Source organism: Zeugodacus cucurbitae, chromosome 2 (genome assembly GCF_028554725.1).
Source record: "Zeugodacus cucurbitae isolate PBARC_wt_2022May chromosome 2, idZeuCucr1.2, whole genome shotgun sequence".
NCBI classification, from domain to species: Eukaryota; Metazoa; Arthropoda; class Insecta; order Diptera; family Tephritidae; genus Zeugodacus; species Zeugodacus cucurbitae.
In genome coordinates, this window is record NC_071667.1 from 84,469,714 (window position 1) to 84,484,827 (window position 15,114).

The 15,114-nt window shown below is 36.0% G+C and overlaps 2 protein-coding genes across 12 annotated transcripts in view; one reads left to right on the plus strand and one right to left on the minus strand.

Annotated features, from left to right (window-relative positions):
- Nucleotides 1-2,146, minus strand: part of LOC105218415 (tropomodulin) — a 120,714-nt gene extending 118,568 nt beyond the window's left edge. For 3 of the 9 annotated variants that reach the window (XM_054225960.1, XM_054225959.1, XM_054225958.1), the window contains exons 1-2: nucleotides 1,812-1,970; nucleotides 399-749 (exon numbers count right to left, since the gene is read on the minus strand). In XM_054225960.1, coding sequence (XP_054081935.1) covers nucleotides 399-632 — 234 coding nt within the window. In that variant the 5' untranslated portion in view covers nucleotides 633-749; nucleotides 1,812-1,970. Of the gene's footprint in view, nucleotides 1-398; nucleotides 750-1,796; nucleotides 1,973-2,128 lie in introns of those variants that run through there. The other 6 variants (XM_054225943.1, XM_054225944.1, XM_054225941.1 and 3 more) reach the window with 6 other exon arrangements.
- Nucleotides 2,147-13,890: 11,744 nt separating this feature from the next.
- Nucleotides 13,891-15,114, plus strand: part of LOC105218367 (J domain-containing protein) — a 30,983-nt gene continuing 29,759 nt past the window's right edge. For 2 of the 3 annotated variants that reach the window (XM_011193913.3, XM_011193927.3), the window contains exon 1: nucleotides 14,253-14,453. The gene's annotated coding sequence lies outside the window, so the exon portion shown is untranslated. The other variant, XM_011193922.3, reaches the window with a different exon arrangement.

Below are 15,114 nucleotides of genomic sequence, written 5' to 3' on the forward strand. Positions count from 1 at the left end.
AGGAAATATGTACATGGCGGTTGAGAAAACAAACAACGGACTTTTCATTCAAGAACCAAGGCCATATAGACTAGTAATCCTTTTAATGACAGAACACATTTAAATTTGTTACTGAAGATTCGACAAAATCAAAGAATAGTAACTAAAAGAACAATATTAGGAATAAGAATATATTAATTAACGCTAAGAATATTATAATGATATAGATTTTAAACGATTTTCATTCATAGAATAAGGTATCTTAAACAAACATTATCATTAAATTTTAATACTAAAGTTATAATTTCACTCAATTTATTCGTAATTCCATTTTCAACTTCCCTTGCTTAAATTCACATTAATTTGCTTTACATTAAATTGCGTTAGGCAATAAACAGTTAGAATTTCCTTGCACTCACCTCAGTAATTTTCATGGTGCGCTTAATGGTTTTCCGCTTAATTTCGGTGGTCTCCTCGACCACATCGCCGTCCTCGTCCACCGTTTCGGTGACCATTTTCTCCGTTTCGGCGGTGATCTCCTCCTTCATGTCCTCATCCTCGTCCACCGTTTGAGTGACGGTCTTTTCAGCAGGCTCCTGCTCCGCCTCGACGCTTGTGGCGGCGGGTGTAACGGCACTTTCAACTTCCGACATTTTGCACAGTTTTCGATTACTACTTTTGGGACACTTTGTGTTTTGAGTTTTACAGTTTTCTATTCACAATTATTTGCTAAAGCACACTAAGTACAAGAACTCGAATTATTTAGTTTGCTGTAAAATTTAGAAATTTAAAATAAGAAATGAAAAAAAAAATAAAAACATTTTATTAAAAATATTAAAAAAAAACACAATATTATTTTTTTTTGTGAATTTTTAATAATTATATATTTTTTGCATTTTCACTTCAAGTACACAAACACACACTCAGACACCCAACAAACACTGAAACTTGTTTTCGCTTTAAGCGTTTCTCTTCTACATATATACATATATATTCTTCATTTGTTTCATGTGACTCTTTGTTTTCTTGTTTGCCGTTACTTTCTCTCGTTTCGTTTTTTCTTTATTTTTTCTTTTCTATTTTTTTTTTGTATATTTTTCCCTTTGCCTTTCGACTTGCACTACTTGTTGTTGTTGCTTTTAGTGTATTTGAACTTCTAATTTTAAAATACTCGCGCACACACGATAGCTACATAGCAAAGAATTCTTCCTGAAAATAAATTTTATGTGCGCTTTGTTGTTGTTGTTTTTTGTTTAATTTTGGATTACATAAACAAATGCGAGTTGCGTTTAAATTTCGGTATTTCCTGCGTTAAATTTGATTTTTGTTTTTATTGTTGTTGTTGTTGGTTATTTAGTGAAATTAGGCCGGCGATATGATTTTCAAATTTTTTCATTTATATAAGCACTTTATTGTTGTAAAATATTTGATAAAACTGATATCCAAGCACAATATGTTAAATAACAACATGAAAAGACACTTCAGAAGAAACCACCTATTTTTTCTTTTCATTTACTGCACTTTTAATCGATACTAATTAATCATCTGTTTCAGTTAGTTAATCAAACACTTCGAGGAAATAAGTTTTGCTGTCACAAACTGATTGCTGTTTTTTTTGTTCTGCTCTCTCTTTCTGCGCTCCAAAAATTGCGAGTGTCTTCCACAATCAATTTCATTGAGTTTTCGTTTTCTTTCGTTCACAACTTGCGGAATTTCACACCTTGCGGCACGCGTTTTTGCATCACACTTTTCGATTTTTATTTATCATCATCCAAATTATCAGATGATTTGTGAGTGCGAAATAAACGAAAAATCACCGAATTTTTTATTACAAAAATGCCTGTCGTTGTCGTCAATGATGACTGCGAGTTGGATTTTTCTGAAAAACAATGCGGACGATTTGTACGCTTTTCGTGTTCAATATAATTCAATTAAAAGTTTCAGAACGGTCCAAAACAGTTGAAACACATTCGTCTTCGTTCGTCCGAGTTGGCGGAGGCGCTGCTGGCAGCGCCATTTAAGCGCTCAGGCTTATTGTTTTTCAGCACAAAAATCCAAAAAAAAAAACAAAAAAAAACGGAAAAAACGAGACTGAAATGTCAGAATTAAGTGAAAAATCTTGTTTCTGTTGCTTTTAGTCACTACTGACGATCATTCGTTTGCTGTTGGCGTGGCGCGATTATTACGCCGCCGATATGAGCAAAATTTCCAATTCACATTTCACCAAAAAACGAAAATTTCATGAAAATATATTATACTTTGCTGGTTTTTCTTGAAATATTTCAATTTTATTTTTTTCTTCTTCTTCTTCGCTATTTCACTTGTGCTCCGCGCTTTCTTTGTGTTCGGCCGTTTCGACTGGCTGTACGAGATGTGTCTTGCGTTAGAAAATAGAGTCAAAAAATCATATTTCTCATCTACATATTTTGAATGAAATGCTTCGGCGCGAGTCGGACGGACGCACCGGGCAAAGGAAGCTCGTCGTGCGAGCGACGACGATCATTGGCGGCGAAAACGAACAAATTGTCTACAAGCAACTCGAAATGCATGCGTACATACATACATACATACCGTTATACGAGTATATCTACAATATTTGTTCAAAATGTATATTTTTGAAAATCGTATGTAAATATGTATACTTGTATTTGGGTGTGTATCGGCAGAGGCGGCATAATCGTTTCTCTAGGAGGGTTATTCTTCCCGATAAATTTGCTGGAAATTTTTATTTGATCAACTGTTCTCTATTCTTACTGACTGAACTTATTTAACCACAATTTTGACTTGTACCTTGACTTAACGCGAGAATAGGAGAGTCGCAGAGTCCTAAGCGTACTCCGAACGCTAATTCAATTTTATGTGTTTGTGATCATCTTTTTCTCTTTTATGTCTTCAAGGGACGTGGGAAGGAGTTGTTGGAGGAGAGGCGCGGTGAGCTTCTTCACAGATGGGTTGAAGAGGGCGGAAAAGGTAAGTGGGGATTTTACTGTCGGCAACTTCCCCCACCTTAGTTTAGTAAGGCAGCGGCGGATATATTGCGGCAACCTTTCCAGAGGTGTCGATCGACTCTGATGGTAAAGCGGCGATACTAGCTTTAAGTTCGCTAACTAGTTATGTGCTCAAGGCTGGTTAAGGAATGATTATCTTGACTAACATTGACATCGTTATACTTTTCGCTTCGACTATAGTAGCATGGAAGCATGTAGGACCACCGCTGATTTCCGAAGGTATAAAGAAGCAAAATCTAGTTAAGATACCTCAACGTTAAGATTCAACGTGACTGAAACGTTGTTTACCACTTGAAGGGAGTTCCTTGCAATTGAGGCTAATATTAGAAATAAAAAAGTTTATGTTATTCAAGGGATACCCTCCTCAAACCAAAAACCATAACCACCAGTGCAAATGTAAATAAATTTATAGGAGAAAATTTTCAAATATATGCATGTATGTACTACTTCTGAACAAATCGGTATATATGAACATATACGAAACATTTCACTAAACTGAGGACAACCGCCAGCGATGAAAGCCTCTACCGTTACTGCATTTGGGCGCTGTACAAAATGGATTTTCGCCAGAAAAAAACGATGCGGCAAGTGCCGCCTGCGGAAAGAATTGGAGATGCGACGGAAAAACTGGGCAAAATACGCACGGCTGTGAGTTTTTGCCAAAGGCGAAGTGGAAAATAAATCGCAAAATGCAAAAATCAAAAAAGTCGACCATTCGAACAAACGGAAAAAGACCTCAGCCTCAGAGCAGGACAACACTATTGCACCAGCGGCATTTTCCGGCGAGTAATATGTGTAAGTCCATGCAAATGCAGGCGGCGCAAGCAAGCAAACGGTTGGAGCTCCAAAAAAATATGTAGAAGAATTGAACGAAAAACACTTGAGCGCCAACGATGTTTTGTGCCGCCTCGGTCGCTCCCCAGTTTCCCAATTTTCCAACACACGCACACACACATATACAGCACAATCGTGCGGCTTAACTAATAGGCGATCGTGTTTTCGCAGAAGCCAACAAAAGCAGGAAAACATATTTTCTATGCACAAGTACGTGTGTGTGTTTGTGTGTGGCGAGAGTGTGGAAAATACTCGTCGGCCGCGGTGCGGCGAATGCACGTCAGACAGAGGCGAAAAATGGCCAACAGCGTCAGCGTGAGCTACAACAACAACAATAACAACATGTCTACATTTCGATATATTGTACTTGTATATATAGACACACACACACTCACACATAAATACATGTATCTACATATGTTTGTTTGTTTGTATGTCCGTCTGTGCACACTTTCGCCTTGACTTGCTGTGTGATGTAGGAAAAGTCATTGAGTTTGTCGACTGATTGTTGCCCACACACTGAACGACGCGCGCACTCTTTTTTCATTTTCCTCGATCTATTTCATGTTGTTGTTGTGGTTTTTGCATCTTTTGTAACATGCTGCAATGGAAAACAGTCTTTATTTCACTTACTTACTGCACAGAGATGTCGACATACATACCAGTATATCGAAGATAAACGCGGAAAGCGACATGTGTAGCTTTCATTAAAGTGATTATGCATAGTGCAGTGGAAAAGGATACAGGGTTGCTCGGTTTTGAGAAAAAAATAATATTTTTTTTGAAATACGACATTTTTATCAGCCAGTCAGTGTAGAATACCTTATAGAGCATAAACATTTTTTACAACCGTCGATCCTTGGCAGGATCGAGGGAATTTCGAATAAAAGAAGTTTTTACAAAAACCTGTAATGACTCAAAGACCACCTTCAGATTATTGGAGGCGAAAATATTTAAATCTATATTAAGTCTAGGGCATATTTTATTGTTATTATTCTCAAACTCACTGCGTACCTCTGTAACCGAAACCATTGGCTTTCGGAAGAGTCGAAAAAACAGCTGGTACAATGAGGAATGCCGTGTCGCAGAGGAGAGAAAACAGACTGCCTACCTCGCAACGTTGCAAACAACCACAACACGTGCAGGATGGGATAGATACCGAGAGCTGAAGAGGGAAGTGAGACGCATCTGCAGACAAAAAAAGAAAGAGGCCGAAATGCGTGAGTACGAAGAGCTTGAGAAGCTGGCAGACAGAGGTAATGCTCGAAAATTGTATGAAAATTACCCGCCTGAAGAACAACAAAGCGCCAGGGGCCGATAGATTACCAGCTGAGCTATTCAAATACGGCGGAGAACTGATAAGGTGCATGCATCAGCTTTTTTGCAAAATATGGTCGGAAGAAAGCATGCCTGACGATTGGAATCTCAGTGTGCTCTGCCCAATCCATAAAAAGGGAGATCCCACAAACTGTGCCAATTACCGTGGAATAAGCCTCCTAAATATCGCCTATAAGGTTCTATCGAGCGTACTGTATGAAAGACTTAAGCCCACCCTCAACAAACTTATTGGACCTTATCAGTGTGGCTTTAGACCTGGAAAGTCCACCATGGACCAGATATTTACCATGCGCCAAATCTTGGAGAAGACCCGTTAAAAAACCCGTGTGTTAAAAAATAACGGGATTTTTCCAATTGCTTACTTTATCTGTAACGGTTGCTAAGGTTAGAGGTGTTTTTATGAGCTTGGCAATTTTCTTTTATTCTTTTTGCTTGTTCGTGAATTATTGGCCAATAACAATACTGTAACGATGCCCCAGCCAGACATGACTCCATATGCCATTTTCATGGATCCAAAAATAAAGAGAATCTTAAAGGGCCGTTGTTTTACGAGCCTACACTAAATCGCTGAAATAGCCGAAGGCTATCCCAAAAATCAAGTTTGAGGTGTGATTCGGCGATTGGAAGGAGCGCTGTCATTATTTCGAATGGGGACTATTTTGAAGGCGACAACATCAATACAGACAAATGAATACATTTTTTTATTTTCAATAAACGAAAATTCCCATTATTTTTTGAACACACCTCGAGCCGAGCTTTAAAGCATTTTAAGTTAACTATGTTATCCAAAGTTGTTGTTTATTATTATCATCTTCCACTTTAACGAAATCAGTCCACAGCAAGAATCACAGTTTGAATATATACTTAGGCCTCTTAAATCACTCCACCCTGTTTCAGTTAGTACCAGCGCACATAAAAAGTACTAAGACCTAAGATTACACACACACAGGGACTCACACACACTGACGCACATATAAATATAGCTTTATGAACGCAATTGCGCCTCCCGTGCCGCTTTTACGGGTAAATGAAGCGAACACAGTACAATGAGTTGGTACTCGTACATACGAGTATTCGTCGAACATGAGGCACGTTCTAAAATTAAAGTTTCTGCCTCAAAATAATACGCGCGCACAAATCATTATTGCTTTGTTTTCATTTCGGTATATTTGTTTTTGTTGTGTTTTCGAAAACACACAACACATATTATTTTCGAAATAATTTACTTGCTGTCCGACTTCGATGATCTCGCTGAAATGCATTGGAGGCAAGCGTAGTGCGCTACATGTGGCAACTTACATCACTTGCGCATCATAAAAATCCAAAATCTGTTGAAACAATTAATGGGATTTTCGTTTTCACTTCAGAGACCTTTACATTGTTTGCTACGAAATTTATGTGCTTCGAAGATTAATGCTGGAACAGTAGAATTATTTTTAGGTAGACGAGGTAAAATTGGAAAGAAATAGAATACACTGCGCGAAAAAATTAGATCTCCAGAGACACTTAGGATTATTCTCAAGATTAGATCGTCTCAGTTATGATAAATTTCACAGTAGAACATATTCTCAAAAACTAATCAACTTTATCCTGATTGCCATTATGATATCTCTTCAAGTAATCAGAAAATGGTCCCCACTCCTCGAAAACCCTATTAAGCCTACTTAACACCAAACTATAGATCGTGATAATAAAAATATTATAAGGAGAGGATAACTATTGATGATAGTCCACTCCAGTTTTAGGAGATTTCATCATCCTGACAAGTTTGAGGCTCGGAAGATTGACAATTTTTTGAAATACTTCGGACTACATGAAATGGTTTCTTAAAAAGAAAAGACGGACATTATTGTAAAATATTATATACATATGTTAATTAGTAGAGTACTAGTGACAAGACGGTGGTCCTTAGTAGCTGTAATTCTCTTAAAGACAGTGGTTTTATAGGTAGAGGTTACAAAGTCCGAATTAATTCAATCAAATAATAAATTCAAATTCGATCAAAGTGGCAAGGTCTTTCACATATCCGTAATGCATTTACAACACTTCAACTCAACGAACTGCGTCTGTTTCATATTAGGTTTGAGGTCACGCTGCATTTGCTGCATTTTGTCAAAGAGTTTTTTCACCAATTTTCGGAAAATTCAAAATTTCAACTGACGCACATTTTCTTCTTTTAATACAGTGCAGCGTTGCGGCGCTGTTTATTTGTATATGATTTGTGCTGTGTCTTCCATTATTATTACTTGTTTTACTTATTGGCAATCTATGGTCGATCTCATCTGCTTGTCAATTCGAATTAACTTGAAAGTTGCGCGCCCAACAGACAGACAGACAGGCGCATAAATAAATATTTTACAATGCCCGCAAGGCAATGTGATTTCGATTTGTTCATTTTAACATTCGCTTTTAATGTTTTTTTGCTTTCTTTTTCAGTTGAGTTAATTATTTTTCTTCTTCTTCTTTATTTTCTTTGTTGTGTTGTTTGACTAGCGGCTGTCAGAAGACGTCAAAAAAATTTTTATGGCGCTCCATTTACCACAATCATAAAATGGTAGACATGAATTATGGCATTAAACACGAGGATTTCCGGGACGTCACTGCGAAGTCTTGTTGTAATCCGCATTTATTAACGTAATCTCTCGCTATTTGAATTCGAATTCAACTGTGCCGAATTTCAACTGATTTCATTATGTAGTTTTTATTATTTTCATGCTAAGTCTGAGTGGATGGATTCCATAACATAACAGATCTGCATACATTAGTACTCGTACATAGCACTATTCTAGTTAGCATTGTGTTTGCTATAAGCTCCCACCATCCGCTACTTAGCTCCGTTTTCCATGTTCTTTAATCCTATTTGCATTAGCTACTTTTGTATGCTCCTTTTTATATACTTCCCTATCGTATATACCAGTTGTGTTTTTGTTTTTCACTTCTTTTCTCTTATTTCCACATGATTGACGTCACTGGTCCATTTCGCATTTAATTTATTTAATTTTATTTTTTCTTTTCTTTGTATTTCTCTCACACCCGTGCACCGTTCTAATATTGTCTAGGCATGTTCCCAGTGCATTATGTTTTGACGTTCGATCTGTGGCAATATTTCCACACAAGTAATTTGCTTAGACGTGTCTGCCGCACGTGTGTTCTCACAAATATACACTTAAATATATACATATATGTAAAAGTACGAACGTGTGTAGCGGATAGACACTTCTCACCTTGCCTCCGTCCATTACGCACGTGTGTAAAAATTTATTGAGTTTGCTCTATTAAGAAAATTTAGTCATTGCTCTACAGTGAATTAGCACGCAAAACAGGGAAAGTACTGGTTTCCAAAATACTAGTTTAAAAACAAAAAAAAGGACAAAGGACTCGCAATATATTTATTTGGTTTTATTAAGATAAAACACAATTTGAATCATATAGTCGACATAAAGTCCACTAGAATAACGAGAATCACTATATATGGCATATGAGGGCTGGTATAATTCCTGGACCGTTTTTACTCATTTTCACCACCATCTACATCATATCCAAGATTATATGTTCACTTACGATATCTCACATGTTAACCAATATAAAGCACACCGGATTTTTGAAAACCCTAATATGTGACAGATAGAGGAAGTTATAATACGATTTCACAAATTTTTGTCACGGAAGCATATTATTAATAGGAAAAGATTACATCTGGATTTCTATAAACTATCTGAGAGATTTACCTTCATTTTCGTTAAAAAATTATCTTGAATTAATGTTCACTATTTGGGCCTTGGAAAGTTGTAGTACCATTTCAAAAATTTCAAAGTCATTTGATACAGTTGCCAAACCACGAATGAAGTATTTATGCAAAGCTTTATTCCAATATTATCATTGGTTCTTGATTTATATATTGCATAGGGGAAGTTAGCGTGGTTGTAAACCGATTACGATAAGTTTCCATGATGTAAGGAAAAGATTATGTGCAAATTGGATTGAAATTGGTAGACAAGTTCCTAAAATATTTTTTCTGACCCAAATGTGACCGATGCCACGCCCATTTTTTTGCATTTTTTATGCCAGCCAATCTGAGTGTAGCTCTCCACTACTATTTTCTCTATATTATTGAGATATTCTGACAATTTTCGTTAGAGAGTGTACAACTGCGTTTAACAGTCTTCAAGCATGTGTCCCAAACTTTATGAAGGTATCTCAATCTTCCAACTAATTGTGATTACGGTTCAAACTAGTTGTAAAATGATTTATACTAACATAGTTTATTTCACTGCAGGGTCTTTATGGTACACACATACATACATATGTTCAGCTGAAACACGAAATGATATAAAATTGAATTCATTCAACTGTAGTCATGACATTTTCGGACTTTAATTAAAAATTATATCTAGTAATTAATCTCAGACAGATTAATGTGTTAATGGCCATGAGTGTTAACAATGGTACATTGTAAATTAATTATTTTAGAAAAATATGAACTTTTTTATTTTCACATGCTTTAAACGCTATTTAGCTTCAGGTATTTTGAAATTTAAAACTAAAAATGCTATTTCAGTTTTTTCCTTTTTAAAAGGAAAGCGAACTTGCTATGAAACGTTTAATAAATGTAATACAAATTTCGAAAAGTCTTGTGAAATTTTAGTTAACAAACAAAAAAGCTATAAGAGTTACATGATCTAGAGTCATCAAGAGTTCGAATGACCTATCCATCACTATATTGTAGACCGAATCATACTGTGGCCAAGTAACTCATCTAATTTTGAGTACCTCAAGCCAATAATCTACCTGTTAACCAAGATTCGATGCGAAAAAACCAATTTGGCATGATACAACCGATGTTGCTGAAAAATTGGACCGACAGGATCGACAATATCATATTATCTACTCTTAGCAGCTCAATAAGGTGACACTAAATTAGAAATATCTTTCAGATAACTTTTTAGCTTAATGATGAGAAAATAATCTTCTTCCTCTCAAAATCTTTTTATAACTCGAAGATATATTCACGAAAAACTTCGATTCTAATTATTCGGAAACCGCATGGAATCAAACGTTCAGTTATATCCTCGTATATATTGCTGTGTATATGTGTATGTATTTCATATATCTCTAGAATTGACAACCCATCAGCGATAAGAAATTAAAAACGCTAATAAAATCAATATTATTTAACCTGAAGCATGAAACAATCACCCATCCGTAACATTGAAGCTTGTGAATTATTCAAACTTAAAGTAACATTGTATTTGTAAACAAATTCGGAGATGTATCCATTGATAGTCGAGCGCTCCAAAATAAATGCACTCGAATGACCTTTTCTGGGATTTCAGGCTGTAATTGCCACAATGAAAGATTGTTTTCACACACACTTCGCCAACCATTTTATGCTGCCAGCGGCACTCAACGAAGAAGCCAAAAGAAGGAAATAACCCCTGAAAAGAATAAATGAGAAAGTAATAAAAATAGAATGAAAGCGAGAAAAGTTCAACGTGAAGAAAATCACATACAACACAACAACAACAATAACAAAGCATGATAATAAGTTTATTTAAAAGATCGGGATAAATAATTGGAATTTTAAGTAAGACTGTGCATATGTGTGAGTACAAACACACACACACACACAAACTCAAAGGGAAGACATTTCGAAGTATTTTAGTATTCATGTCGACCCTTGCTCTGAGAGGAGGAGCAGCCGCATGCAAATGGTCAGCCAAATATAGAAATCCATGCTCACACGTGTGTCTATCCCCACAAAAGAGCACCCAAATTCATTCACCTCTCAGCGCCTCTTTAGAGTCAATTAAGTCATTTTGCGCACTTCCAGTTATGCTTTTGTCAATAGTTGCCGTTACATTTTGTATAAATATGTGTACAGTTATTTTTATTTTATTCCACGAAGTGCGATTTGAAATATGCCAACTGTGGGCGCAAATATTCCGGTGTCTGTTATCTGCAAGTATGTGTGGCTGGGTACCTGGAGGTGTGGGGGAGTGTGTGTGTGTGCGCAGCACGTGCCCGTGAAAAGTCTTGCCGTTGGACTGACATTTCTAGCACATTTGGCTCACGCCGAACTGGGTTAGTAAACATGAATTGTGGAATAATGCGACGTTGCGTGTAAATGGATTGTAAGATTTCACTTCGAAGGTATTCGTGTATATGTATGTATACGATATATATTTCATTAATATCGTCAAAATTGTGTGAAATATTGGTCTACAACTTTGCTTCCGCCGTTTTCCAATAGATGTCTCTAGGGTCAAGCACTGGTCGATTAAATCGATTAAATCGTTTTATATCGATCTTGGACCTTTGTGTCAGCATTAACCCAACTAAATATTTGTAGAGATCTGTTTGTATCCCAAACCTATTCTCAACTGAAAATGTCACTTTTTGAGCCGAATTCTCGACATTTGCGGGAAATTTTTCTTTCTTTTTTAATTCCAAGAAAAGTGCGGCTGAGGCTCATTCTGTCCTAAGTGAAAGAATATATCGCGAATGGTTTCAACTTTTTAAGAATGGTGATTATGAAGTCGAATACTGGCATGGTGGTGGAAGGTTATGAGTGGTTATGAGCTGCTAAAGCCAAGGAATTCGATACCCAACGCAATTGATGAGTTTGAGCCGAGCCGTTTGGTCAAAAAATATTTGGAGACGCCGAATTGGGAGATCCCCACCCGCCGTATTCACCAGACGTTGCTCCATCTGACTACTACATGTTCCGACCGATGGCACACGGTCTAACTAACGAGCACTTCAGTTCTTATGAAGAAGTCAAAAATTGGATTGATACTTGAATCCACTCGAAAGATGAGCATTTCTTTCGTCACGGAATACGCATGCTGCCAGAAAGATGGTCAAAAGTAGTAGCTAGCGACGGCCAATATTTTGAATAACATTTTTGTAACTGTTTTTATACAATAAAGCCTTAAATTTACAAAAAACGGCGGACGTTTTTTGTAGACCAATATATATTTATATTGGTCATGCATATGTATCTATAAAGGTTACTTCGGCAAGTTTGAATTCAGACGATGATTTCAAATTAATGAAATGAAAATACTCGAGTTCGTCAACATAATCGTTTAGATCACTTATTTGGAAAACAGCAACCATTAATTTGTAGTGATCGAAAGTAATCAAATAACATCTCAAGCCCGGGAATTGGGAACGGGTTTGAGAGAACTGTAGAAACCAGCGACAGTCCTTAGTATATTGTATATTGTTATTTAAGAAGATCTCAATTTATATACTTAGGTCGGTATTAATTTAAATTTTATGACTCATAGAGATTTTTGTATTAGAATTAAAGAAAATTACAAAATTGATCGTTAAAAAATTTAAAGAATGTGTTTTTATGAATTAATTTTTTTTGTTCAACTTATTTTCCACTTTATTTCACAACAGGGCCGAAAAGAAAGTATATTTCCAATTTTTTTCTCCAACTTGTTAAATTATTATTTTATTACTCAACATCAATTATTTAACTTATTTCCAAGTAAGAAAATTGTATAGGTGAAATATAAATATTCTTTCTTATTTAGTACTTATAATATATGTATTAATAGGTATTTAGAAAAACCAAAAATGCTAGCATTTGTTCTTAAATAAACATCTCATATAAGTAGCCATCATCTGGCAACTTAGTCGTATCAGCTTTTGCAGCTTTATTTTGAGCAAGGTGTTTGTATATGATTAAGCTTTCATAATAAAGCTTTAATAATAAGCACACATTTTCAGCGACATCCAAATCAATTTTCTAAGTGCTATTCACACAAGCAGCTATAAAGCTTTTGCTGAAGAACACAAGCAGGAGAGCGGCCATTGGAAATGTCGCGTTACAAAATAAGGGCAACCCCCCTGGAGGGAGGCACTCGATTGAAGGAAACTTAAAGAGGCCATGGCTTTCGGAACAGTATGGAAAATATGCAAATACCTTAAGAAAATTTTTTTTAATTTTTTAAATTCTTTGAAAAAGAAAAAATTTATTCTAATTGAAGAAACATTAATTAAATAAATAATATTTACATTTTTTTTAATAAAAGGTATCAAATTGCAAATTGGTTCATTTCACTTGATATTAACTAAGGTAATAATCAAAAAATAAATATTTTCAATTTATTCTAATAATTTGTTGTATTCTTTAAAAAAGTATGTATTAAGAGTTCATAAAAAATAGAAACATGATTTGTGTTATTTAAAAACCGAATTGTGAAGAGATTTTTGAAAAATTTTATATTTAACAGATCACAGCTTAAAAACAGCTTCTTTAATGAACAAATCTATAAAGTTATAGATCACAGCTCGAAAACAAGATGACAGCTTTGTCACAGCTTATAGTTCAAGCTTTAAAAATGAATAAATGAATCAGAGTCACTTCTACATAATTTAATATGTGATTCCCAATTTCGCCTAAAAATCAGTAAAGCAATCTGTACGTGTTCTAAGAAATATATAATATTAAACAACCGATTTCATTACTCTCAGAGCACGTCTGTTGCTTAAAAGAAACAGCACCACTGACTAATAATGGAATAATTAAACATATAATTACATATTTATGTACGTATATAGTGCTTAGACAATTTGATTTGTGCTCCAAAATATCAATTTTTCATACATTATACGAGTATATATAAAGCAACGCTCGCTTATCAGCTGTGGTGCCCATTTCAGTTTCAGCGAGAGCTCAGCTCAGCAGCGCAGCATTTATTTTGAAAAGTAAACCACAAAAAAACAACAACACACAGTGGGAATAACAAAGTACAATGAGCTGTGAATCAAAGCTCGCCAAACAACTTTCAATAACACGCTTGGAACTTCAACTCTCCTGAGCTCAGCTGTGGAGCAGCGGACTAACTGCTGTTGGGGCTTTTGCTGACTTCCAGTCGTGCGACTCCAGCAGGTGTGTAGCGCTGTAAGCGCTGGCAAAAGCCATCTCAACAGCGTTGAACCAGATTGGCATCGCTGTTGCTGCTGCTGTCAAGAGCAAAAGCGTAGAACACAACAATAACAAATTGCGAGTGCGCTGGCGAAGGTGAAGGCGAAGCACAGCGCCAGCAGCTGAGCAGCGAGTGAGTAACGGTGAGACTGTGGCAGTTACTAAATCGACGTGCTGTTAATAACAACGCAGCGCGCGTGTGGCAACAACAGTTGGCTAATTTATTTAGGAAAAAATTTAATAAAAATATTTTTTAGAGAGTTTACAATAAAACAAAACAAAAACAAAGCATATATTCGTTAACTGATTCGATAGTCTTGTTTTTGGAGCTTACTGCCGCGCGATTTCTGGTAAATTTTCAGTGACTTACCTACATAGCGATCAGATACTAGATTCGTGCTTGAACTCATATAAGTATATGTGTATATATGTATAACGGTGTGAATTGGCGTTGCAACGCGCATTGAAGTGAAAGTGACGGTCGTGGACTTGCTTGTTGTTGTTGTTATGTTTTTGCATTTTGTTCTTGGGTTTTTCGCAATCTAAGCTGGTTTTCGATTATCGCCTTGGCTGCCAACACACAAAGACGGCTTCTAAACGATGCCAATCAACAGTCTTTCCGGTCTACTGGCTTATTGTTCAATATCTTGACAAAACTGTTATTCCTAAGCCGAAGAGGTCAATTTATTTCTGCTGACTTTAGTAAAAATAATATTGTGTGACTTACTTTTCAACATAATATACTTACTTTGTATTGGATTATCTGCTCACTACTCGAGCACGCACTCACACTTGTGTTTTCCCACAAAAACAAAAAAACAAATATTCACTTGTCGCTACTACATATGAGTATTTACTATAAATAATCGAAAGCGTTTGGACCAGTGACGCTTCTTAGAAGAAATATAATAACTCATAGCAATACACACAAGTAACTAAAACTGATAAACAAACACTTGTTGTTCTTGCTGTTGGCGTGTTTTTTATTGTTTGTGTTGACACTGTTGGCCC